This window comes from Ascaphus truei, unplaced genomic scaffold (assembly GCF_040206685.1).
Source record: "Ascaphus truei isolate aAscTru1 unplaced genomic scaffold, aAscTru1.hap1 HAP1_SCAFFOLD_484, whole genome shotgun sequence".
Classification (NCBI taxonomy): Eukaryota; Metazoa; Chordata; class Amphibia; order Anura; family Ascaphidae; genus Ascaphus; species Ascaphus truei.
Genome location: NW_027456815.1, coordinates 159,802 through 182,500, shown reverse-complemented (window position 1 = coordinate 182,500; position 22,699 = coordinate 159,802). Strand labels below are relative to the sequence as shown.

The following is a 22,699-nucleotide window of genomic DNA, read 5'->3' as shown; positions in this document are numbered from 1 at the left end:
AGCGCCTGTGTAGCACAGAGAGAGAGCGCGCCTGTGTAGCACAGAGAGAGAGCGCCTGTGTAGCACAGAGAGAGAGAGCGCCTGTGTAGCACAGAGAGAGAGCGCCTGTGTAGCACAGAGAGAGCGCCTGTGTAGCACAGAGAGAGAGCGCCTGTGTAGCAGAGAGAGAGCGCCTGTGTAGCACAGAGAGAGAGCGCCTGTGTAGCACAGAGAGAGAGCGCCTGTGCAGCACAGAGAGAGAGCGCCTGTGTAGCACAGAGAGAGAGCGCCTGTGTAGCACAGAGAGAGAGCGCCTGTGTAGCACAGAGAGAGAGCGCCTGTGTAGCACAGAGAGAGAGCGCCTGTGTAGCACAGAGAGAGAGCGCCTGTGTAGCACAGAGAGAGAGCGCCTGTGTAGCACAGAGAGAGCGCGCCTGTGTAGCACAGAGAGAGCGCCTGTGTAGCACAGAGAGAGAGCGCGCCTGTGTAGCACAGAGAGAGCGCGCCTGTGTAGCACAGAGAGAGCGCCTGTGTAGCACAGAGAGAGAGCGCCTGTGTAGCACAGAGAGAGAGCGCCTGTGTAGCACAGAGAGAGAGCGCCTGTGTAGCACAGAGAGAGAGAGAGCGCCTGTGTAGCACAGAGAGAGAGAGCGCCTGTGTAGCACAGAGAGAGAGAGCGCCTGTGTAGCACAGAGAGAGAGCGCCTGTGTAGCACAGAGAGAGCGCGCCTGTGTAGCACAGAGAGAGAGCGCCTGTGTAGCACAGAGAGCGCGCCTGTGTAGCACAGAGAGAGCGCGCCTGTGTAGCACAGAGAGAGCGCGCCTGTGTAGCACAGAGAGAGCGCGCCTGTGTAGCACAGAGAGAGCGCGCCTGTGTAGCACAGAGAGAGCGCGCCTGTGTAGCACAGAGAGCGCGCCTGTGTAGCACAGAGAGGGCGCGCCTGTGTAGCACAGAGAGAGCGCGCCTGTGTAGCACAGAGAGAGCGCGCCTGTGTAGCACAGAGAGCGCGCCTGTGTAGCACAGAGAGAGCGCTTGTGTAGCACAGAGAGAGCGCGCCTGTGTAGCACAGAGAGAGCGCGCCTGTGTAGCACAGAGAGCGCGCCTGTGTAGCACAGAGAGCGCGCCTGTGTAGCACAGAGAGCGCGCCTGTGTAGCACAGAGAGAGCGCGCCTGTGTAGCACAGAGAGCGCGCCTGTGTAGCACAGAGAGCGCGCCTGTGTAGCACAGAGAGAGAGCGCCTGTGTAGCAGAGAGAGAGCGCCTGTGTAGCACAGAGAGAGAGCGCCTGTGTAGCACAGAGAGAGCGCGCCTGTGTAGCACAGAGAGAGCGCGCCTGTGTAGCACAGAGAGAGCGCGCCTGTGTAGCACAGAGAGAGCGCGCCTGTGTAGCACAGAGAGAGCGCGCCTGTGTAGCACAGAGAGAGCGCGCCTGTGTAGCACAGAGAGAGCGCGCCTGTGTAGCACAGAGAGAGCGCGCGCCTGTGTAGCACAGAGAGAGCGCGCCTGTGTAGCACAGAGAGAGCGCGCCTGTGTAGCACAGAGAGAGCGCGCCTGTGTAGCACAGAGAGAGCGCGCCTGTGTAGCACAGAGAGAGCGCGCCTGTGTAGCACAGAGAGCGCGCCTGTGTAGCACAGAGAGAGCGCGCCTGTGTAGCACAGAGAGAGCGCGCCTGTGTAGCACAGAGAGAGCGCGCCTGTGTAGCACAGAGAGAGCGCGCCTGTGTAGCACAGAGAGCGCGCCTGTGTAGCACAGAGAGCGCGCCTGTGTAGCACAGAGAGCGCGCCTGTGTAGCACAGAGAGCGCGCCTGTGTAGCACAGAGAGAGCGCGCCTGTGTAGCGGAGAGAGTGCGCTTGTGTAGCGGAGAGAGCGCGCTTGTGTAGCAGAGAGAGCGCGCTTGTGTAGCAGAGAGAGCGCGCATGCGTTGGAGAGAGCGCACATGTGTAGAAGGTGCCATGTGACAGGGTGCTCACCTCTTTGAGTCCTCGATTCTTGATGTTCAGTTTCTTGTTGTTCACAAAGTCAAAGAGCTTCCCGTATTCCTCCCTGCGAGGATCAGAGGAGATCTCAGGGGGCGCACAGCGAGCTCCTGCACGCGCACGCAGCGAGCTCCTGCACGCGCACGCAGCGAGCTCCTGCACGCGCACGCAGCGAGCTCCTGCACGCGCACGCAGCGAGCTCCTGCACGCGCACGCAGCGAGCTCCTGCACGCGCACGCAGCGAGCTCCTGCACGCGCACGCAGCGAGCTCCTGCACGCGCACGCAGCGAGCTAATGCACGCGCACGCAGCGAGCTCCTGCACGCGCACGCAGCGAGCTCCTGCACGCGCACGCAGCGAGCTCCTGCACGCGCACGCAGCGAGCTCCTACACGCACGCAGCTAGCTCCTGCACGCACGCAGCGAGCTCCTACACGCACGCAGCGAGCTCCTACACGCACACAGCGAGCTCCTACACGCACACAGGCAACTATTACACGAACACATCTCCTACACATGCACACACAGCGAGCTCCTACACGCACACAGGCAACTACTACACGCACACATTTCCTACACATGCACACACAGCGAGCTCCTACACGCACACATCTCCTACACACGCACACATCTCCTACACACACACACAGGCAACTACTACACGCACACATCTCCTACACACGCACACAGCGAGTTCCTACACATGCACACAGGCAACTACTACACGCAAACATCTCCTACACACGCACACAGCGAGCTCCTACACGCACACAGGCAACTACTACACGCACACAGGCAACTACTACACGCACACAGGCAACTACTACATGCACACATCTCCTACACATGCACACACAGCGAGCTCCTACACGCAAACATCATCTACACATGCACACAGCGAGCTCCTACACACACACAGGCAACTACTACACGCACACATCTCCTACACATGCACACACAGCGAGCTCCTACACGCACACAGCGAGCTACTACACGCACACAGGCAACTACTACACGCACACAGGCAACTACTACACGCACACATCTCCTACACACGCACACAGCGAGCTCCTACACGCACACAGGCAACTACTACACGCACACAGGCAACTACTACACGCACACATACACACACACACACACACACACACACATCTCCTACACATGCACACATCTCCTACACATGCACACACAGCGAGCTCCTACACGCACACAGGCAACTACTACACGCACACATCTCCTACACACGCACACACAGCGAGCTCCTACACGCACACAGCGAGCTCCTACACGCACACAGGCAACTACTACACGCACACATCTCCTACACATGCACACACAGCGAGCTCCTACACGCACACAGGCAACTACTACACGCACACAGCGTGCTCCTGCACGCACACATCTCCTACACATGCACACACAGCGAGCTCCTACACGCACACAGGCAACTACTACACGCACACATCTCCTACACATGCACACACAGCGAGCTCCTACACGCACACAGCGTGCTCCTGCACGCACACATCTCCTACACATGCACACACAGCGAGCTCCTACACACACACATCTCCTACACATGCACACATCTCCTACACACGCACACAGCGAGCTCCTACACGCACACAGGCAACTACTACACGCACACATCTCCTACACATGCACACACAGCGAGCTCCTACACGCACACATCTCCTACACGCACACATCTCCTACACATGCACACACAGCGAGCTCCTACACGCACACATCTCCTACACATGCACACACAGCGAGCTCCTACACGCACACAAGCAACTACTACACGCACACATCTCCTACACACGCACACACAGCGAGCTCCTACACGCACACAGGCAACTACTACACGCACACATCTCCTACACATGCACACACAGCCAGCTCCTACACGCACACAAGCAACTACTACACGCACACATCTCCTACACATGCACACACAGCGAGCTCCTACACGCACACAGCGAGCTCCTACACACACACAGGCAACTACTACACGCACACATCTCCTACACACACACAGGCAACTACTACACGCACACATCTCCTACACACGCACACAGCGAGTTCCTACACATGCACACAGGCAACTACTACACGCAAACATCTCCTACACACGCACACAGCGAGCTCCTACACGCACACAGGCAACTACTACACGCACACAGGCAACTACTACACGCACACAGGCAACTACTACATGCACACATCTCCTACACATGCACACACAGCGAGCTCCTACACGCACACATCATCTACACATGCACACAGCGAGCTCCTACACACACACAGGCAACTACTACACGCACACATCTCCTACACATGAACACACAGCGAGCTCCTACACGCACACAGCGAGCTACTACACGCACACATCGAGCTCCTACACGCACACATCTCCTACACATGCACACACAGCGAGCTCCTACACGCACACATCGAGCTCCTACACGCACACAGGCAACTACTACACGCACACATCTCCTACACATGCACACACAGCGAGCTCCTACACGCACACATCACCTACACACGCACACAGCGAGCTCCTACACGCACACAGGCAACTACTACACGCACACATCTCCTACACATGCACACACAGCGAGCTCCTACACGCACACATCACCTACACACGCACACAGGCAACTACTACACGCACACAGGCAACTACTACATGCACACATCTCCTACACATGCACACAGCGAGCTCCTACACGCACACATCACCTACACACGCACACAGCGAGCTCCTACACGCACACAGGCAACTACTACACGCATACATCTCCTACACATGCACACACAGCGAGCTCCTACACGCACACAGGCAACTACTACACGCACACATCTCCTACACACGCACACACAGCGAGCTCCTACACGCACACATCTCCTACACATGCACACACAGCGAGCTCCTACACGCACACAGGCAACTACTACACGCACACATCTCCTACACACGCACACACAGCGAGCTCCTACACGCACACAGCGAGCTCCTACACGCACACAGGCAACTACTACACGCACACATCTCCTACACATGCACACACAGCGAGCTCCTACACGCACACATCTCCTACACGCACACAGCGTGCTCCTGCACGCACACATCTTCTACACATGCACACACAGCGAGCTCCTACACGCACACAGGCAACTACTACACGCACACATCTCCTACACACACACACACACATCTCCTACACATGCACACAGTGAGCTCCTACACACACACAGGCAACTACTACACGCACACATCTCCTACACATGCACACAGCGAGCTCCTACACGCACACAGGCAACTACTACACGCACACATCTCCTACACATGCACACACAGCGAGCTCCTACACGCACACAGGCAACTACTACACGCACACATCTCCTACACACGCACACACAGCGAGCTCCTACACGCACACATCTCCTACACACGCACACAGCGAGCTCCTATACGCACACAGGCAACTACTACACGCACACATCTCCTACACACGCACACACAGCGAGCTCCTACACGCACACATCTCCTACACGCACACAGCGTGCTCCTGCACGCACACATCTTCTACACATGCACACACAGCGAGCTCCTACACGCACACAGGCAACTACTACACGCACACATCTCCTACACATGCACACACAGCGAGCTCCTACACGCACACATCTTCTACACATGCACACACAGCGAGCTCCTACACGCACACAGGCAACTACTACACGCACACATCTCACACACACACACACACACACACACACATCTCCTACACATGCACAGTGAGCTCCTACACGCACACATCTCCTACACATGCACACACAGCGAGCTCCTACACGCACACAGGCAACTACTACACGCACACATCTCCTACACACGCACACACAGCGAGCTCCTACACGCACACAGCGAGCTCCTACACGCACACAGGCAACTACTACACGCACACATCTCCTACAGCGAGCTCCTACACGCACACAGGCAACTACTACACGCACACAGCGTGCTCCTGCACGCACACAGCGTGCTCCTGCACGCACACATCTTCTACACATGCACACACAGCGAGCTCCTACACGCACACAGGCAACTACTACACGCACACAGCGTGCTCCTGCACGCACACATCTCCTACACATGCACACACAGCGAGCTCCTACACGCACACATCTCCTACACATGCACACATCTCCTACACACGCACACAGCGAGCTCCTACACGCACACAGGCAACTACTACACGCACACATCTCCTACACATGCACACACAGCGAGCTCCTACACGCACACATCTCCTACACGCACACATCTCCTACACATGCACACACAGCGAGCTCCTACACGCACACATCTCCTACACACGCACACACAGCGAGCTCCTACACATGCACACACAGCGAGCTCCTACACGCACACAAGCAACTACTACACGCACACATCTCCTACACACGCACAAACAGCGAGCTCCTACACGCACACAGACAACTACTACACGCACACATCTCCTACACATGCACACACAGCCAGCTCCTACACGCACACAAGCAACTACTACACGCACACATCTCCTACACACGCACACAGCGAGCTCTTACACGCACACAGGCAACTACTACACACACACAGCGAGCTCCTATACGCACACATCTCCTACACATGCACACAGCGAGCTCCTACACGCACACAGCGAGCTCCTACACGCACACAGGCAACTACTACACGCACACATCTCCTACACACGCACACAGCGAGCTCTTACACGCACACAGGCAACTACTACACGCACACATCTCCTACACATGCACACAGCGAGCTCCTACACGCACACAAGCAACTACTACACGCACACATCTCCTACACACGCACACACAGCGAGCTCCTACACGCACACAGGCAACTACTACACGCACACATCTCCTACACATGCACACACAGCCAGCTCCTACACGCACACAGGCAACTACTACACGCACACATCTCCTACACACGCACACAGCGAGCTCTTACACGCACACAGGCAACTACTACACGCACACAGCGAGCTCCTATACGCACACTGCCAGCTCCTACACGCACACAGCCAGCTCCTACACGCACACAGCGAGCTCCTGCACGCACACAGCGAGCTCCTGCACGCACACAGCGAGCTCCTATACGCACACAGCGAGCTCCTATACGCACACAGCGAGCTCCTGCACGCACACAGCGAGCTCCTACACGCACACAGGCAACTGCTGCTTGCACACATCTCCTACACATGCACACACAGCGAGCTCCTACACGCACACAGCCAGCTCCTGCACGCACACAGCGAGCTCCTGCACGCACACAGCGAGCTCCTACACGCACACAGGCAACTGCTGCACGCACACATCTCCTACACATGCACACACAGCGAGTTCCTACACGCGAGCAGCTCTTACATGAGCACACAGTCAACTGCTACACGCACACAGCGAGCTCCTACACGCACACAGGCAACTGCTACACACACAGGTAACTGCTACACACACACACAGGTAACTGCTACACATGCACACAGCGAGCTCCTACACACACACAGGCAACTGCTACACATGCACACACAGGTAACTGCTACACATGCACACACAGGTAACTGCTACACATGCACACACAGGTAACTGCTACACATGCACACACAGGCAACTGCTACACATGCACACACAGGTAACTGCTACACATGCACACACAGGTAACTGCTACACATGCACACACAGGCAACTGCTACACATGCACACACAGGTAACTGCTACACATGCACACACAGGCAACTGCTACACATGCACACACAGGTAACTGCTACACATGCACACACAGGTAACTGCTACACATGCACACACAGGCAACTGCTACACATGCACACACAGGCAACTGCTACACATGCACACACAGGCAACTGCTACACATGCACACACAGGTAACTGCTACACATGCACACAGCGAGCTCTTAAACGCGCAAATAGGCAACTGCTACACACAGCCAGCTCCTACACGCACAAACACATACACAGCATCAGACATATGAACAGCAAAACACTACGTACACAGCGCTGCTACATACACACAGGCAAATACTATACACATAATAAACGCAGATACACACACTGGTTACACCCATGCACCTACATACTTGCGAGTAGAAATATACGGAGATGCATTAACACACAGGTGTATCTCTGTCCGTTTACCCAGTTTGAATACTGAATGTGGAAGAGGACAGCGACCCCTCACCTCTCGATGCTGCTGAAGGTATACTGGGTGCCCTGCTTTGTCTCTATCTCAAAGTCGAAGGAGCGCGTGGTTGTGGTGCCACGAGCGAAGTTGACGCAGTTGACCTCATCAAAGCGGATATGGACCGGAGGTTTGTGGACATAGATAAAGCCGCGTTCCAGAGGGTACAGCAGCCCCGAGCTGGCCTTGTAGGAGCAGGAGATGCACTGAGCTCCCGAGTGCCTGTGTAGTGAGAGATAGGACTCCGTGTGTATAGGACGGCGTGTCCACGTGTGTATAGGACGGCGTGTCCACGTGTGCATAGGATGGTGTGTCCACGTGTGTATAGGACGGCGTGTCCACGTGTGCATAGGATGGTGTGTCCACGTGTGTATAGGACGGCGTGTCCACGTGTGTATAGGACGGCGTGTCCACGTGTGTATAGGACGGCGTGTCCACGTGTGTATAGGACGGCGTGTCCACGTGTGTATACGGCGTGTCCACGTGTGTATAGGACGGTGTGTCCACGTGTGTATAGGACGGCGTGTCCACGTGTGTATAGGACGGCGTGTCCACGTGTGTATAGGACGGCGTGTCCACGTGTGTATAGGACGGCGTGTCCACGTGTGTGAATAGGACGGCGTGTCCACGTGTGTGAATAGGACGGCGTGTTCACGTGTGCATAGGACGGCGTGTTCACGTGTGTGAATAGGACGGCGTGTTCACGTGTGTGAATAGGACGGCGTGTTCACGTGTGTGAATAGGACGGCGTGTTCACGTGTGTGAATAGGACGGCGTGTTCACGTGTGTGAATAGGACGGCGTGTTCACGTGTGTGAATAGGACGGCGTGTTCACGTGTGTGAATAGGACGGCGTGTTCACGTGTGTGAATAGGATGGCGTGTTCACGTGTGTGAATAGGATGGCGTGTTCACGTGTGTGAATAGGATGGCGTGTTCACGTGTGTGAATAGGATGGCGTGTTCACGTGTGTGAATAGGATGGCGTGTTCACGTGTGTGAATAGGATGGCGTGTTCACGTGTGTGTATAGGATGGCGTGTTCACGTGTGTGTATAGGATGGCGTGTTCACGTGTGTGTATAGGATGGCGTGTTCACGTGTGTGTATAGGATGGCGTGTTCACGTGTGTGTATAGGATGGCGTGTTCACGTGTGTGTATAGGATGGCGTGTTCACGTGTGCACAGATGGGGCAGATGTTACCGCTCCCATTACTGGAAGGTTTAATGCAAGATTTAAAATCTCCATCTACTATATCTGTATGTGTGTGCATATATTTGTATGTGTGTGCCTATATCTGTATGTGTGTGCCTATATCTGTATGTGTGTGCCTATATCTGTATGTGTGTGCCTATATCTGTATGTGTGTGCCTATATCTGTATGTGTGTGCCTATATCTGTATCTGTGTGCCTATATCTGTATGTGTGTGCCTATATCTGTATGTGTGTGCCTATATCTGTATGTGTGTGCCTATATCTGTATGTGTGTGCCTATATCTGTATGTGTGTGCCTATATCTGTATGTGTGTGCCTATATCTGTATGTGTGTGCCTATATCTGTATGTCTGTGCCTATATCTGTATGTCTGTGCCTATATCTGTATGTGTGTGCCTATATCTGTATGTGTGTGCCTATATCTGTATGTCTGTGCCTATATCTGTATGTCTGTGCCTATATCTGTATGTCTGTGCCTATATCTGTATGTCTGTGCCTATATCTGTATGTGTGTGCCTATATCTGTATGTGTGTGCCTATATCTGTATGTGTGTGCCTATATCTGTATGTGTGTGCCTATATCTGTATGTGTGTGCCTCCGATCTCCCTGCCCCTCCCCCCCCGCCTCCGATCTCCCTGCCCCTCCCCCCCCCGCCTCCGATCTCCCTGCCCCTCCCCCCCCCGCCTCCAATCTCCCTGCCCCTCCCCCCCCCGCCTCCAATCTCCCTGCCCCTCCCCCCCCGCCTCCAATCTCCCTGCCCCTCCCCCCCCCCCGCCTCCAATCTCCCTGCCCCTCCCCCCCCCCCGCCTCCAATCTCCCTGCCCCTCCCCCCCCCGCCTCCAATCTCCCTGCCCCTCCCCCCCCCCGCCTCCGATCTCCCTGCCCCTCCCCCCCCCGCCTCCGATCTCCCTGCCCCTCCCCCCCCGCCTCCGATCTCCCTGCCCCTCCCCCCCCGCCTCCGATCTCCCTGAAACCCTCCCCCCCCCGCCTCCGATCTCCCTGCCCCTCCCCCCCCTCTCACCCCTGGAAGTTGCCTGGCACGGTGATCTTGCGGTTTACGAGAGCCTTCATTACACGACTGACCATCTCGTACAGACAGCCGGACATGTTCTTCTTCAGCTTCCCTTCAAAGCGCCGGTCAACCTCGTCTCTGGGAGAGTGTCAGGACCAGAGGGGCAGGGGAGAAAGTGGGGGGGGGGGAGGGAGAAGTCAAAGTGTGCGAGCGGGACGGAGAGACAAGTCATGGAGAGATTAAAGCTGCAGTTCAGTCAATATCCTGCATGTTTTTTGTTTTAATAAATCAGTTCTGTAGTAAGAAAAAATACTTTTAGCATTTTCTGTTTTTAAAAAAACAACTTTGAAAGACCAATTTTCTTGTATTCTATTTTAACAGCTATTTGCTAAGGCACTGCCCCTTCATGTCCTGTCACAAACCCTGGCACTGACCCTTCTTGTCCTGTCACAAGCCCCGGCACTGCCCCTTCATGTCCTGTCACAAGCCCTGGCACTGACCCTTCTTGTCCTGTCACAAGCCCTGGCACTGCCCCTTCATGTCCTGTCACAAGCCCTGGCACTGACCCTTCATGTCCTGTCACAAGCCCCGGCACTGCCCCTTCATGTCCTGTCACAAGCCCTGGCACTGCCCCTTCATGTCCTGTCACAAGCCCCGGCACTGCCCCTTCATGTCCTGTCACAAGCCCTGGCACTGCCCCTTCATGTCCTGTCACAAGCCCCGGCACTGCCCCTTCATGTCCTGTCACAAGCCCTGGCACTGCCCCTTCATGTCCTGTCACAAGCCCTGGCACTGCCCCTTCATGTCCTGTCACAAGCCCCGGCACTGCCCCTTCATGTCCTGTCACAAGCCCTGGCACTGCCCCTTCATGTCCTGTCACAAGCCCCGGCACTGCCCCTTCATGTCCTGTCACAAGCCCTGGCACTGCCCCTTCATGTCCTGTCACAAGCCCTGGCACACCCCTTTGTCAGCCCTGCCCTCCCTCTAGCACATGTCAGTGCAGGAGTGCTCATGAATATTCATGAGCTTCCACTGAGTGACAGAAGCAGAGGAAAAACATATCCCTTCTCTAATGATGTCACCAAATTTCACCGATCAATACATGGAGAACGAATTGACTGGCAGCTATACAGTTCTTTAGGTAATTAGAGATTGCCCACATGAAACTATTAAAGTAAAAAAATAAATAAAATAAAAAATAAAAACTGACCTGCAGCTTTAAGTGGCTTGTGGGCCACAGAGCAGCAGAGAGCAAGCAAGATAAATACTGCACGACTATCACTTACTCGCTCATGTTGAGTGTCAGTGTGATGTCCTCGTCTTTTGAGAAGAGCAGGATCAGGAAGTGATAGCGAGTTTGTCCCTGCTTAATGGGGGGATCTAGACTGATCTGTGATAGAGAAACACACCAACTTCAGATATCCCCGCCGTCTCTAAGCTGCTAAAGGACGATACTCAGCGTAGAAAGTTATACTGTTCAAAATACCTCGGTCCGAATCACAGCTGCTTGGGGTCATCGCCCTGGGCGAGAGGTCAGTGACCGCCTAATACAGCAGCGATACAGGGCGAGAGGTCAGTGATCGCCTAATACAGCAGCGATACAGGGCGAGAGGCAAGTGACCGCCTAATACAGCAGCGATACAGGGCGAGAGGTCAGTGACCGCCTAATACAGCAGCGATACAGGGCGAGAGGTCCGTGACCGCCTAATACAGCAGCGATACAGGGCGAGAAGTCAGTGACCGCCTAATACAGCAGCGATACAGGGCGAGAGGTCAGTGACCGCCTAATACAGCAGCGATACAGGGCGAGAGGCAAGTGACCGCCTAATACAGCAGCGATACAGGGCGAGAGGCAAGTGACCGCCTAATACAGCAGCGATACAGGGCGAGAGGTCAGTGACCGCCTAACACAGCAGCGATACAGGGCGAAAGGTCAGTGACCGCCTAATACAGCAGCGATACAGGGCGAGAGGTCAGTAACCGCCTAATACAGCAGCGATACAGGGCGAAAGGTCAGTGACCGCCTAATACAGCAGCGATACAGGGCGAGAGGTCAGTGACCGCCTAACACAGCAGTGATACAGGGCGAGAGGTCAGTGACCGCCTCATTCAGGATGTCATGTGTGAGACACAAGGTCCACATGGGCACACAGCCTTGGCACAACGGGCCACGTGGGTACACAGCCTTGGCACAACGGGCCACGTGGGTACACAGCCTTGGCACAACGGGCCACAGCTTTAGCAAACACAGGCAGACTTACCACAAAGAACATCTGCCTCTGGTCCTTGTGTGGCAGCAGGAAGAGACGCAGCACCGTGGTGTAAGGAATCTTGTAGTCAAAGGTTTTTCCGTGCAAGTGCAGGAAGGAGGGGTATATCCGGATATCGTACCGTCCGCGCGGGGTCAGGCACTGCAGCTCACGGAATATACACACTGCATCACCGGTCGCTTGGATCACATCTGCCTTAGAGAGCACGTTCTGAGCAAATGCCTGCAGGGAAGAGAGCCCGTGATAAAGGAGCACCAGAGAGGGGGTAGGGAGCACAAGAGAGTCTACGTAAGCAAGCGAGATGAGCAGAAGGAACTCTGACCTCCACAGGGTCCCCTCCATCGTCCTGTGACGGTGGGACGTAGAAGCGAATCTCCATGAGAGAGACCTCAGAGTCATCATTCTGGTGAAACTCCAGTGTTACCTCGTTCTTACCCGTGGTACACTGAGACACATTGCTGAGGGGGAGCTCGAAGGATGGCTGATCCCCCACATCGAACGAAAGCAGCTGTCCTGGATGGGCAGAATTTACAGTGTGTTCAATCTACACGGAGAGCAGACAATACCGGTGTGCAATGAGATGCACAGTGCGAACCGCAGAAAATGGTACAGACATCTGTGGGAACCAGACTGGTACACAGGGAGAGGCGCACAGGTAATCAGAGAGGTACACAGAGAACCAGAGAGGTACACAGGGAGAGGCGCACAGGGAACCAGAGAGGTACACAGGGAGAGGCGCACAGGGAATCAGAGAGGCACACAGGGAGAGGCGCACAGGGAACCAGAGAGGTACACAGGGAGACGCGCACTGGGAACCAGAGAGGTACACAGGGAGAGGCGCACAGAGAACCAGAGAGGTACACAGGGAGAGGCGCACAGGGAACCAGAGAGGTACACAGGGAAAGGCGCACAGAGAACCAGAGCGGTACACAGGGAGAGGCGCACAGGGAACCAGAGCGGTACACAGGGAGAGGCGCACAGGGAATCAGAGAGGTACACAGGGAGAAGCGCACAGGGAACCAGAGAGGTACACAGGGAGAAGCGCACAGGGAACCAGAGAGGTACACAGGGAGAGGCGCACAGGGAACCAGAGGGGTACACAGGGAGAGGCGCACAGGGAACCAGAGGGGTACACAGGGAGAGGCGCACAGGGAACCAGAGAGGTACACAGGGAGAGGCGCACAGGGAACCAGAGAGGTACACAGGGAGAGGCGTACAGGGAACCAGAGAGGTACACAGGGAGAGGCGCACAGGGAACCAGAGAGGTACACAGGGAGAGGCGCACAGGGAACCAGAGAGGTACACAGGGAGAGGCGCACAGGGAACCAGAGAGGTACACAGGGAGAGGCGCACAGGAAACCAGAGAGGTACACAGGGAGAGGAGCACAGAGAACCAGAGCGGTACACAGGGAGAGGCGCACAGGGAACCAGAGAGGTACACAGGGAGAAGCGCACAGGGAACCAGAGGGGTACACAGGGAGAGGCGCACAGGGAACCAGAGAGGTACACAGGGAGAGGCGCACAGGGAACCAGAGAGGTACACAGGGAGAAGCGCACAGGGAACCAGAGAGGTACACAGGGAGAGGCGCACAGGGAACCAGAGAGGTACACAGGGAGAGGCGCACAGGGAACCAGAGAGGTACACAGGGAGAGGCGCACAGGGAACCAGAGAGGTACACAGGGAGAAGCGCACAGGGAACCAGAGAGGTACACAGGGAGAGGCGCACAGGGAACCAGAGAGATACACAGGGAGAAGCGCACAGGGAACCAGAGAGGTACACAGGGAGAAGCGCACAGGGAACCAGAGAGGTACACAGCGAGAGGCGCACAGGGAACCAGAGAGGTACACAGGGAGAGGCGCAGAGGGAACCAAAGAGGTACACAAGGAGAGGCGCACAGGGAACCAGAGAGGTACACAGGGAGAAGCGCACAGGGAACCAGAGAGGTACACAGGGAGAGGCGCACAGGGAACCAGAGAGGTACACAGGGAGAGGCGCACAGGGAACAAGAGAGGTACACAGGGAGAGGCGCACAGGGAACCAGAGAGGTACACAGGGAGAGGCGCACAGGGAACCAGAGCGGTACACAGGGAGAAGCGCACAGGGAACCAGAGAGGTACACAGGGAGAGGCGCACAGGGAACCAGAGAGGTACACAGGGAGAGGCGCACAGGGAACAAGAGAGGTACACAGGGAGAGGCGCACAGGGAACCAGAGAGGTACACAGGGAGAGGCGCACAGGGAACCAGAGCGGTACACAGGGAGAAGCGCACAGGGAACCAGAGAGGTACACAGGGAGAGGCGCACAGGGAACCAGAGAGGTACACAGGGAGAGGCGCACAGGGAACCAGAGAGGTACACAGGGAGAAGCGCACAGGGAACCAGAGAGGTACACAGCGAGAGGCGCACAGGGAACCAGAGAGGTACACAGGGAGAGGCGCACAGGGAACCAGAGAGGTACACAGGGAGAGGCGCACAGGGAACCAAAGAGGTACACAAGGAGAGGCGCACAGGGAACCAGAGAGGTACACAGGGAGAGGCGCACAGGGAACCAAAGAGGTACACAAGGAGAGGCGCACAGGGAACCAGAGAGGTACACAGGGAGAAGCGCACAGGGAACCAGAGAGGTACACAGGGAGAGGCGCACAGGGAACATGAGAGGTACACAGGGAGAGGCGCACAGGGAACCAGAGAGGTACACAGGGAGAGGCGCACAGGGAACAAGAGAGGTACACAGGGAGAGGCGTACAGGGAACCAGAGAGGTACACAGGGAGAGGCGTACAGAGAACCAGAGAGGTACACAGGGAACCAGAGAGGTACACAGGGAGAGGCGTACAGGGAACCAGAGAGGTACACAGGGAGAGGCGCACAGGGAACCAGAGAGGTACAGAGGGAGAGGCGCACAGGGAACCAGAGAGGTACACAGGGAGAGGCGCACAGGGAACCAGAGAGGTACACAGGGAGAGGCGCACAGGGAACCAGAGAGGTACACAGGGAGAGGCGCACAGGGAACCAGAGAGGTACACAGGGAGAGGCGCACAGGGAACCAGAGCGGTACACAGGGAGAGGCGCACAGGGAACCAGAGAGGTACACAGGGAGAGGCGCACAGGGAACCAGAGAGGTACACAGGGAGAGGCGCACAGGGAACCAGAGCGGTACACAGGGAGAGGCGCACAGGGAACCAGAGCGGTACACAGGGAGAACCGCACAGGGAACCAGAGCGGTACACAGGGAGAAGCGCACAGGGAACCAGAGAGGTACACAGGGAGAGGCGCACAGGGAACCAGAGAGGTACACAGGGAGAGGCGCACAGGGAACCAGAGAGGTACACAGGGAGAAGCGCACAGGGAACCAGAGAGGTACACAGGGAGAGACGCACAGGGAACCAGAGAGGTACACAGGGAGCAGCGCACAGGGAACCAGAGAGGTACACAGGGAGAGGCGCACAGGGAACCAGAGAGGTACACAGGGAGAGGCGCACAGGGAACCAGAGAGGTACACAGGGAGAAGCGCACAGGGAACCAGAGAGGTACACAGGGAGAGGCGCACAGGGAACCAGAGAGGTACACAGGGAGAAGCGCACAGGGAACCAGAGAGGTACACAGGGAGAAGCGCACAGGGAACCAGAGAGGTACACAGCGAGAGGCGCACAGGGAACCAGAGAGGTACACAGGGAGAGGCGCACAGGGAACCAGAGAGGTACACAGGGAGAGGCGCACAGGGAACCAGAGAGGTACACAGGGAGAAGCGCACAGGGAACCAGAGAGGTACACAGGGAGAGGCGCACAGGGAACCAGAGAAGTACACAGGGAGAGGCGCACAGGGAACCAGAGAGGTACACAGGGAGAGGCGTACAGAGAACCAGAGAGGTACACAGGGAGAGGCGTACAGAGAACCAGAGAGGTACACAGGGAACCAGAGAGGTACACAGGGAGAGGCGTACAGGGAACCAGAGAGGTACACAGGGAGAGGCGCACAGGGAACCAGAGAGGTACAGAGGGAGAGGCGCACAGGGAACCAGAGAGGTACACAGGGAGAGGCGTACAGGGAACCAGAGAGGTACACAGGGAGAGGCGCACAGGGAACCAGAGAGGTACAGAGGGAGAGGCGCACAGGGAACCAGAGAGGTACAGAGGGAGAGGCGCACAGGGAACCAGAGAGGTACACAGGGAGAGGCGCACAGGGAACCAGAGCGGTACACAGGGAGAGGCGCACAGGGAACCAGAGAGGTACACAGGGAGAGGCGCACAGGGAACCAGAGAGGTACACAGGGAGAGGCGCACAGGGAACCAGAGAGGTACACAGGGAGAGGCGCACAGGGAACCAGAGAGGTACACAGGGAGAGGCGCACAGGGAACCAGAGAGGTACAGAGGGAGAGGCGCACACAGGGAGAGGCGCACAGAGAACCAGAGAGGTACACAGGGAGAGGCGCACAGGGAACCAGAGAGGTACACAGGGAGAGGCGCACAGGGAACCAGAGAGGTACACAGGGAGAGGCGCACAGGGAACCAGAGAGGTAGACAGGGAGAGGCGTACAGAGAACCAGAGAGGTACACAGGGAGAGGCGTACAGAGAACCAGAGAGGTACACAGGGAACCAGAGAGGTACACAGGGAGAGGCGTACAGGGAACCAGAGAGGTACACAGGGAGAGGCGCACAGGGAACCAGAGAGGTACAGAGGGAGAGGCGCACAGGGAACCAGAGAGGTACACAGGGAGAGGCGCACAGGGAACCAGAGAGGTACACAGGGAGAGGCGCACAGGGAACAAGAGAGGTACACAGGGAGAGGCGCACAGGGAACCAGAGAGGTACACAGGGAGAGGCGCACAGGGAACCAGAGCGGTACACAGGGAGAAGCGCACAGGGAACCAGAGAGGTACACAGGGAGAGGCGCACAGGGAACCAGAGAGGTACACAGGGAGAGGCGCACAGGGAACCAGAGAGGTACACAGGGAGAAGCGCACAGGGAACCAGAGAGGTACACAGCGAGAGGCGCACAGGGAACCAGAGAGGTACACAGGGAGAGGCGCACAGGGAACCAGAGAGGTACACAGGGAGAGGCGCACAGGGAACCAAAGAGGTACACAAGGAGAGGCGCACAGGGAACCAGAGAGGTACACAGGGAGAGGCGCACAGGGAACCAAAGAGGTACACAAGGAGAGGCGCACAGGGAACCAGAGAGGTACACAGGGAGAAGCGCACAGGGAACCAGAGAGGTACACAGGGAGAGGCGCACAGGGAACATGAGAGGTACACAGGGAGAGGCGCACAGGGAACCAGAGAGGTACACAGGGAGAGGCGCACAGGGAACAAGAGAGGTACACAGGGAGAGGCGTACAGGGAACCAGAGAGGTACACAGGGAGAGGCGTACAGAGAACCAGAGAGGTACACAGGGAACCAGAGAGGTACACAGGGAGAGGCGTACAGGGAACCAGAGAGGTACACAGGGAGAGGCGCACAGGGAACCAGAGAGGTACAGAGGGAGAGGCGCACAGGGAACCAGAGAGGTACACAGGGAGAGGCGCACAGGGAACCAGAGAGGTACACAGGGAGAGGCGCACAGGGAACCAGAGAGGTACACAGGGAGAGGCGCACAGGGAACCAGAGAGGTACACAGGGAGAGGCGCACAGGGAACCAGAGCGGTACACAGGGAGAGGCGCACAGGGAACCAGAGAGGTACACAGGGAGAGGCGCACAGGGAACCAGAGAGGTACACAGGGAGAGGCGCACAGGGAACCAGAGCGGTACACAGGGAGAGGCGCACAGGGAACCAGAGCGGTACACAGGGAGAACCGCACAGGGAACCAGAGCGGTACACAGGGAGAAGCGCACAGGGAACCAGAGAGGTACACAGGGAGAGGCGCACAGGGAACCAGAGAGGTACACAGGGAGAGGCGCACAGGGAACCAGAGAGGTACACAGGGAGAAGCGCACAGGGAACCAGAGAGGTACACAGGGAGAGACGCACAGGGAACCAGAGAGGTACACAGGGAGCAGCGCACAGGGAACCAGAGAGGTACACAGGGAGAGGCGCACAGGGAACCAGAGAGGTACACAGGGAGAGGCGCACAGGGAACCAGAGAGGTACACAGGGAGAAGCGCACAGGGAACCAGAGAGGTACACAGGGAGAGGCGCACAGGGAACCAGAGAGGTACACAGGGAGAAGCGCACAGGGAACCAGAGAGGTACACAGGGAGAAGCGCACAGGGAACCAGAGAGGTACACAGCGAGAGGCGCACAGGGAACCAGAGAGGTACACAGGGAGAGGCGCACAGGGAACCAGAGAGGTACACAGGGAGAGGCGCACAGGGAACCAGAGAGGTACACAGGGAGAAGCGCACAGGGAACCAGAGAGGTACACAGGGAGAGGCGCACAGGGAACCAGAGAAGTACACAGGGAGAGGCGCACAGGGAACCAGAGAGGTACACAGGGAGAGGCGTACAGAGAACCAGAGAGGTACACAGGGAGAGGCGTACAGAGAACCAGAGAGGTACACAGGGAACCAGAGAGGTACACAGGGAGAGGCGTACAGGGAACCAGAGAGGTACACAGGGAGAGGCGCACAGGGAACCAGAGAGGTACAGAGGGAGAGGCGCACAGGGAACCAGAGAGGTACACAGGGAGAGGCGTACAGGGAACCAGAGAGGTACACAGGGAGAGGCGCACAGGGAACCAGAGAGGTACAGAGGGAGAGGCGCACAGGGAACCAGAGAGGTACAGAGGGAGAGGCGCACAGGGAACCAGAGAGGTACACAGGGAGAGGCGCACAGGGAACCAGAGCGGTACACAGGGAGAGGCGCACAGGGAACCAGAGAGGTACACAGGGAGAGGCGCACAGGGAACCAGAGAGGTACACAGGGAGAGGCGCACAGGGAACCAGAGAGGTACACAGGGAGAGGCGCACAGGGAACCAGAGAGGTACACAGGGAGAGGCGCACAGGGAACCAGAGAGGTACAGAGGGAGAGGCGCACACAGGGAGAGGCGCACAGAGAACCAGAGAGGTACACAGGGAGAGGCGCACAGGGAACCAGAGAGGTACACAGGGAGAGGCGCACAGGGAACCAGAGAGGTACACAGGGAGAGGCGCACAGGGAACCAGAGAGGTAGACAGGGAGAGGCGTACAGAGAACCAGAGAGGTACACAGGGAGAGGCGTACAGAGAACCAGAGAGGTACACAGGGAACCAGAGAGGTACACAGGGAGAGGCGTACAGGGAACCAGAGAGGTACACAGGGAGAGGCGCACAGGGAACCAGAGAGGTACAGAGGGAGAGGCGCACAGGGAACCAGAGAGGTACACAGGGAGAGGCGCACAGGGAACCAGAGAGGTACAGAGGGAGAGGCGCACAGGGAACCAGAGAGGTACACAGGGAGAGGCGCACAGGGAACCAGAGAGGTACACAGGGAGAGGCGCACAGGGAACCAGAGCGGTACACAGGGAGAGGCGCACAGGGAACCAGAGAGGTACACAGGGAGAGGCGCACAGGGAACCAGAGAGGTACACAGGGAGAGGCGCACAGGGAACCAGACAGGTACACAGGGAGAGGCGCACAGGGAACCAGAGAGGTACAGAGGGAGAGGCGCACACAGGGAGAGGCGCACAGAGAACCAGAGAGGTACAGAGGGAGAGGCGCACAGGGAACCAGAGAGGTACACAGGGAACCAGAGAGGTACAGAGGGAGAGGCGCACAGGGAACCAGAGAGGTACAGAGGGAGAGGCGCACAGAGAACCAGAGAGGTACAGAGGGAGAGGCGCACAGGGAACGAGAGAGGTACACAGGGAGAGGCGCACAGGGAACCAGAGCGGTACACAGGGAGAGGCGCACAGGGAACAAGAGAGGTACACAGGGAGAGGCGCACAGGGAACCAGAGAGGTACACAGGGAGAGGCGCACAGGGAACCAGAGAGGTACACAGGGAGAGGCGCACAGGGAACCAGAGAGGTACACAGGGAGAGGCGCACAGAGAACCAGAGCGGTACACAGGGAGAGGCGCACAGAGAACAAGAGCGGAACACAGGGAGAAGCGCAAAGAGAACCAGATAGGTACACAGGGAGAGGCGCACAGAGAACCAGAGAGGTACACAGGGAGAGGCGCACAGAGAACAAGAGCGGAACACAGGGAGAAGCGCAAAGAGAACCAGATAGGTACACAGGGAGAGGCGCACAGAGAACCAGAGAGGTACACAGGGAGAGGCGCACAGAGAACCAGAGAGGTACACAGGGAGAGGCGCACAGGGAACCAGAGAGGTACACAGGGAGAGGCGCACAGGGAACCAGAGAGGTACACAGGGAGAAGCGCACAGAGAACCAGAGAGGTACACAGGGAGAGGCGCACAGGGAACCAGAGAGGTACACAGGGAGAGGCGCACAGAGAACAAGAGCGGAACACAGGGAGAAGCGCAAAGAGAACCAGATAGGTACACAGGGAGAGGCGCACAGAGAACCAGAGAGGTACACAGGGAGAGGCGCACAGAGAACCAGAGAGGTACACAGGGAGAGGCGCACAGGGAACCTGAGAGGTACACAGGGAGAGGCGCACAGGGAACCAGAGAGGTACACAGGGAGAAGCGCACAGAGAACCAGAGAGGTACACAGGGAGAGGCGCACAGAGAACCAGAGAGGTACACAGGGAGGGGCGCACAGGGAACCAGAGAGGTACACAGGGAGAGGTACACAGGGAGAGGCACACAGGGAACCAGAGAGGTACACAGGGAGAAGCGCACAGAGAACCAGATAGGTACACAGGGAGAGGCGCACAGAGAACCAGAGAGGTACACAGGGAGAGGCGCACAGAGAACCAGAGAGGTACACAGGGAGAGGCGCACAGGGAACCAGAGAGGTACACAGGGAGAGGCGCACAGGGAACCAGAGAGGTACACAGGGAGAGGCGCACAGAGAACCAGAGAGGTACAGAGGGAGAGGCGCACGGGGAACCAGAGAGGTACACAGGGAGAGGCGCACAGGGAACCTGAGAGGTACACAGGGAGAGGCGCACAGGGAACCAGAGAGGTACACAGGGAGAGGCGCACAGGGAACCAGAGAGGTACACAGGGAGAGGCGCACAGGGAACCAGAGAGGTACACAGGGAGAGGCGCACAGGGAACATGAGAGGTACACAGGGAGAGGCGCACAGAGTACCAGAGAGGTACACAGGGAGAGGCGCACAGAGAACAAGAGAGGTACACAGGGAGAGGCGCACAGGTAACCAGAGAGGTACACAGGAGAGGCGCACAGGGAACCAGAGTGGTACATAGGGAGAGGCGCACAGAGAACCAGAGAGGTACATAGGGAGAGGCGCACAGGGAACCAGAGAGGTACACAGGGAGAGGCGCACAGGGAACCAGAGAGGTACACAGGGAGAGGCGCACAGGGAACCAGAGAGGTACACAGGGAGAGGCGCACAGGGAACCAGAGCGGTACACAGGGAGAGGCGCACAGGGAACCAGAGAGGTACACAGGGAGAGGCGCACAGGGAACCAGAGAGGTACACAGGGAGAGGCGCACAGGGAACCAGAGAGGTACACAGGGAGAGGCGCACAGGGAACCAGAGCGGTACACAGGGAGAAGCGCACAGGGAACCAGAGCGGTACACAGGGAGAAGCGCACAGGGAACCAGAGAGGTACACAGGGAGAGGCGCACAGGGAACCAGAGAGGTACACAGGGAGAGGCGCACAGGGAACCAGAGCGGTACACAGGGAGAAGCGCACAGGGAACCAGAGAGGTACACAGGGAGAAGCGCACAGGGAACCAGAGAGGTACACAGGGAGAGGCGCACAGGGAACCAGAGAGGTAAACAGGGAGAGGCGCACAGGGAACCAGAGAGGTACACAGGGAGAGGCGCACAGGGAACCAGAGAGGTACACAGGGAGAGGCGCACAGGGAACCAGAGAGGTACATAGGGAGAGGCGCACAGGGAACCAGAGAGGTACACAGGGAGAGGCGCACAGGGAACCAGAGAGGTACAC

At 57.4% G+C, this 22,699-nt stretch overlaps 1 protein-coding gene across 1 annotated transcript in view; it reads right to left on the bottom strand.

Annotated features, from left to right (window-relative positions):
* SSRP1 (structure specific recognition protein 1) overlaps positions 1-22,699 on the bottom strand; it is a 68,133-nt gene that overhangs the window by 26,584 nt on the left and 18,850 nt on the right. The window contains exons 4-9 of the mRNA XM_075584210.1: positions 13,050-13,240; positions 12,719-12,949; positions 11,744-11,847; positions 10,467-10,595; positions 8,234-8,455; positions 1,950-2,022 (exon numbers count right to left, since the gene is read on the bottom strand). Coding sequence (XP_075440325.1) covers positions 1,950-2,022; positions 8,234-8,455; positions 10,467-10,595; positions 11,744-11,847; positions 12,719-12,949; positions 13,050-13,240 — 950 coding nt within the window. The remainder of the gene's footprint in view (positions 1-1,949; positions 2,023-8,233; positions 8,456-10,466; positions 10,596-11,743; positions 11,848-12,718; positions 12,950-13,049; positions 13,241-22,699) is intronic.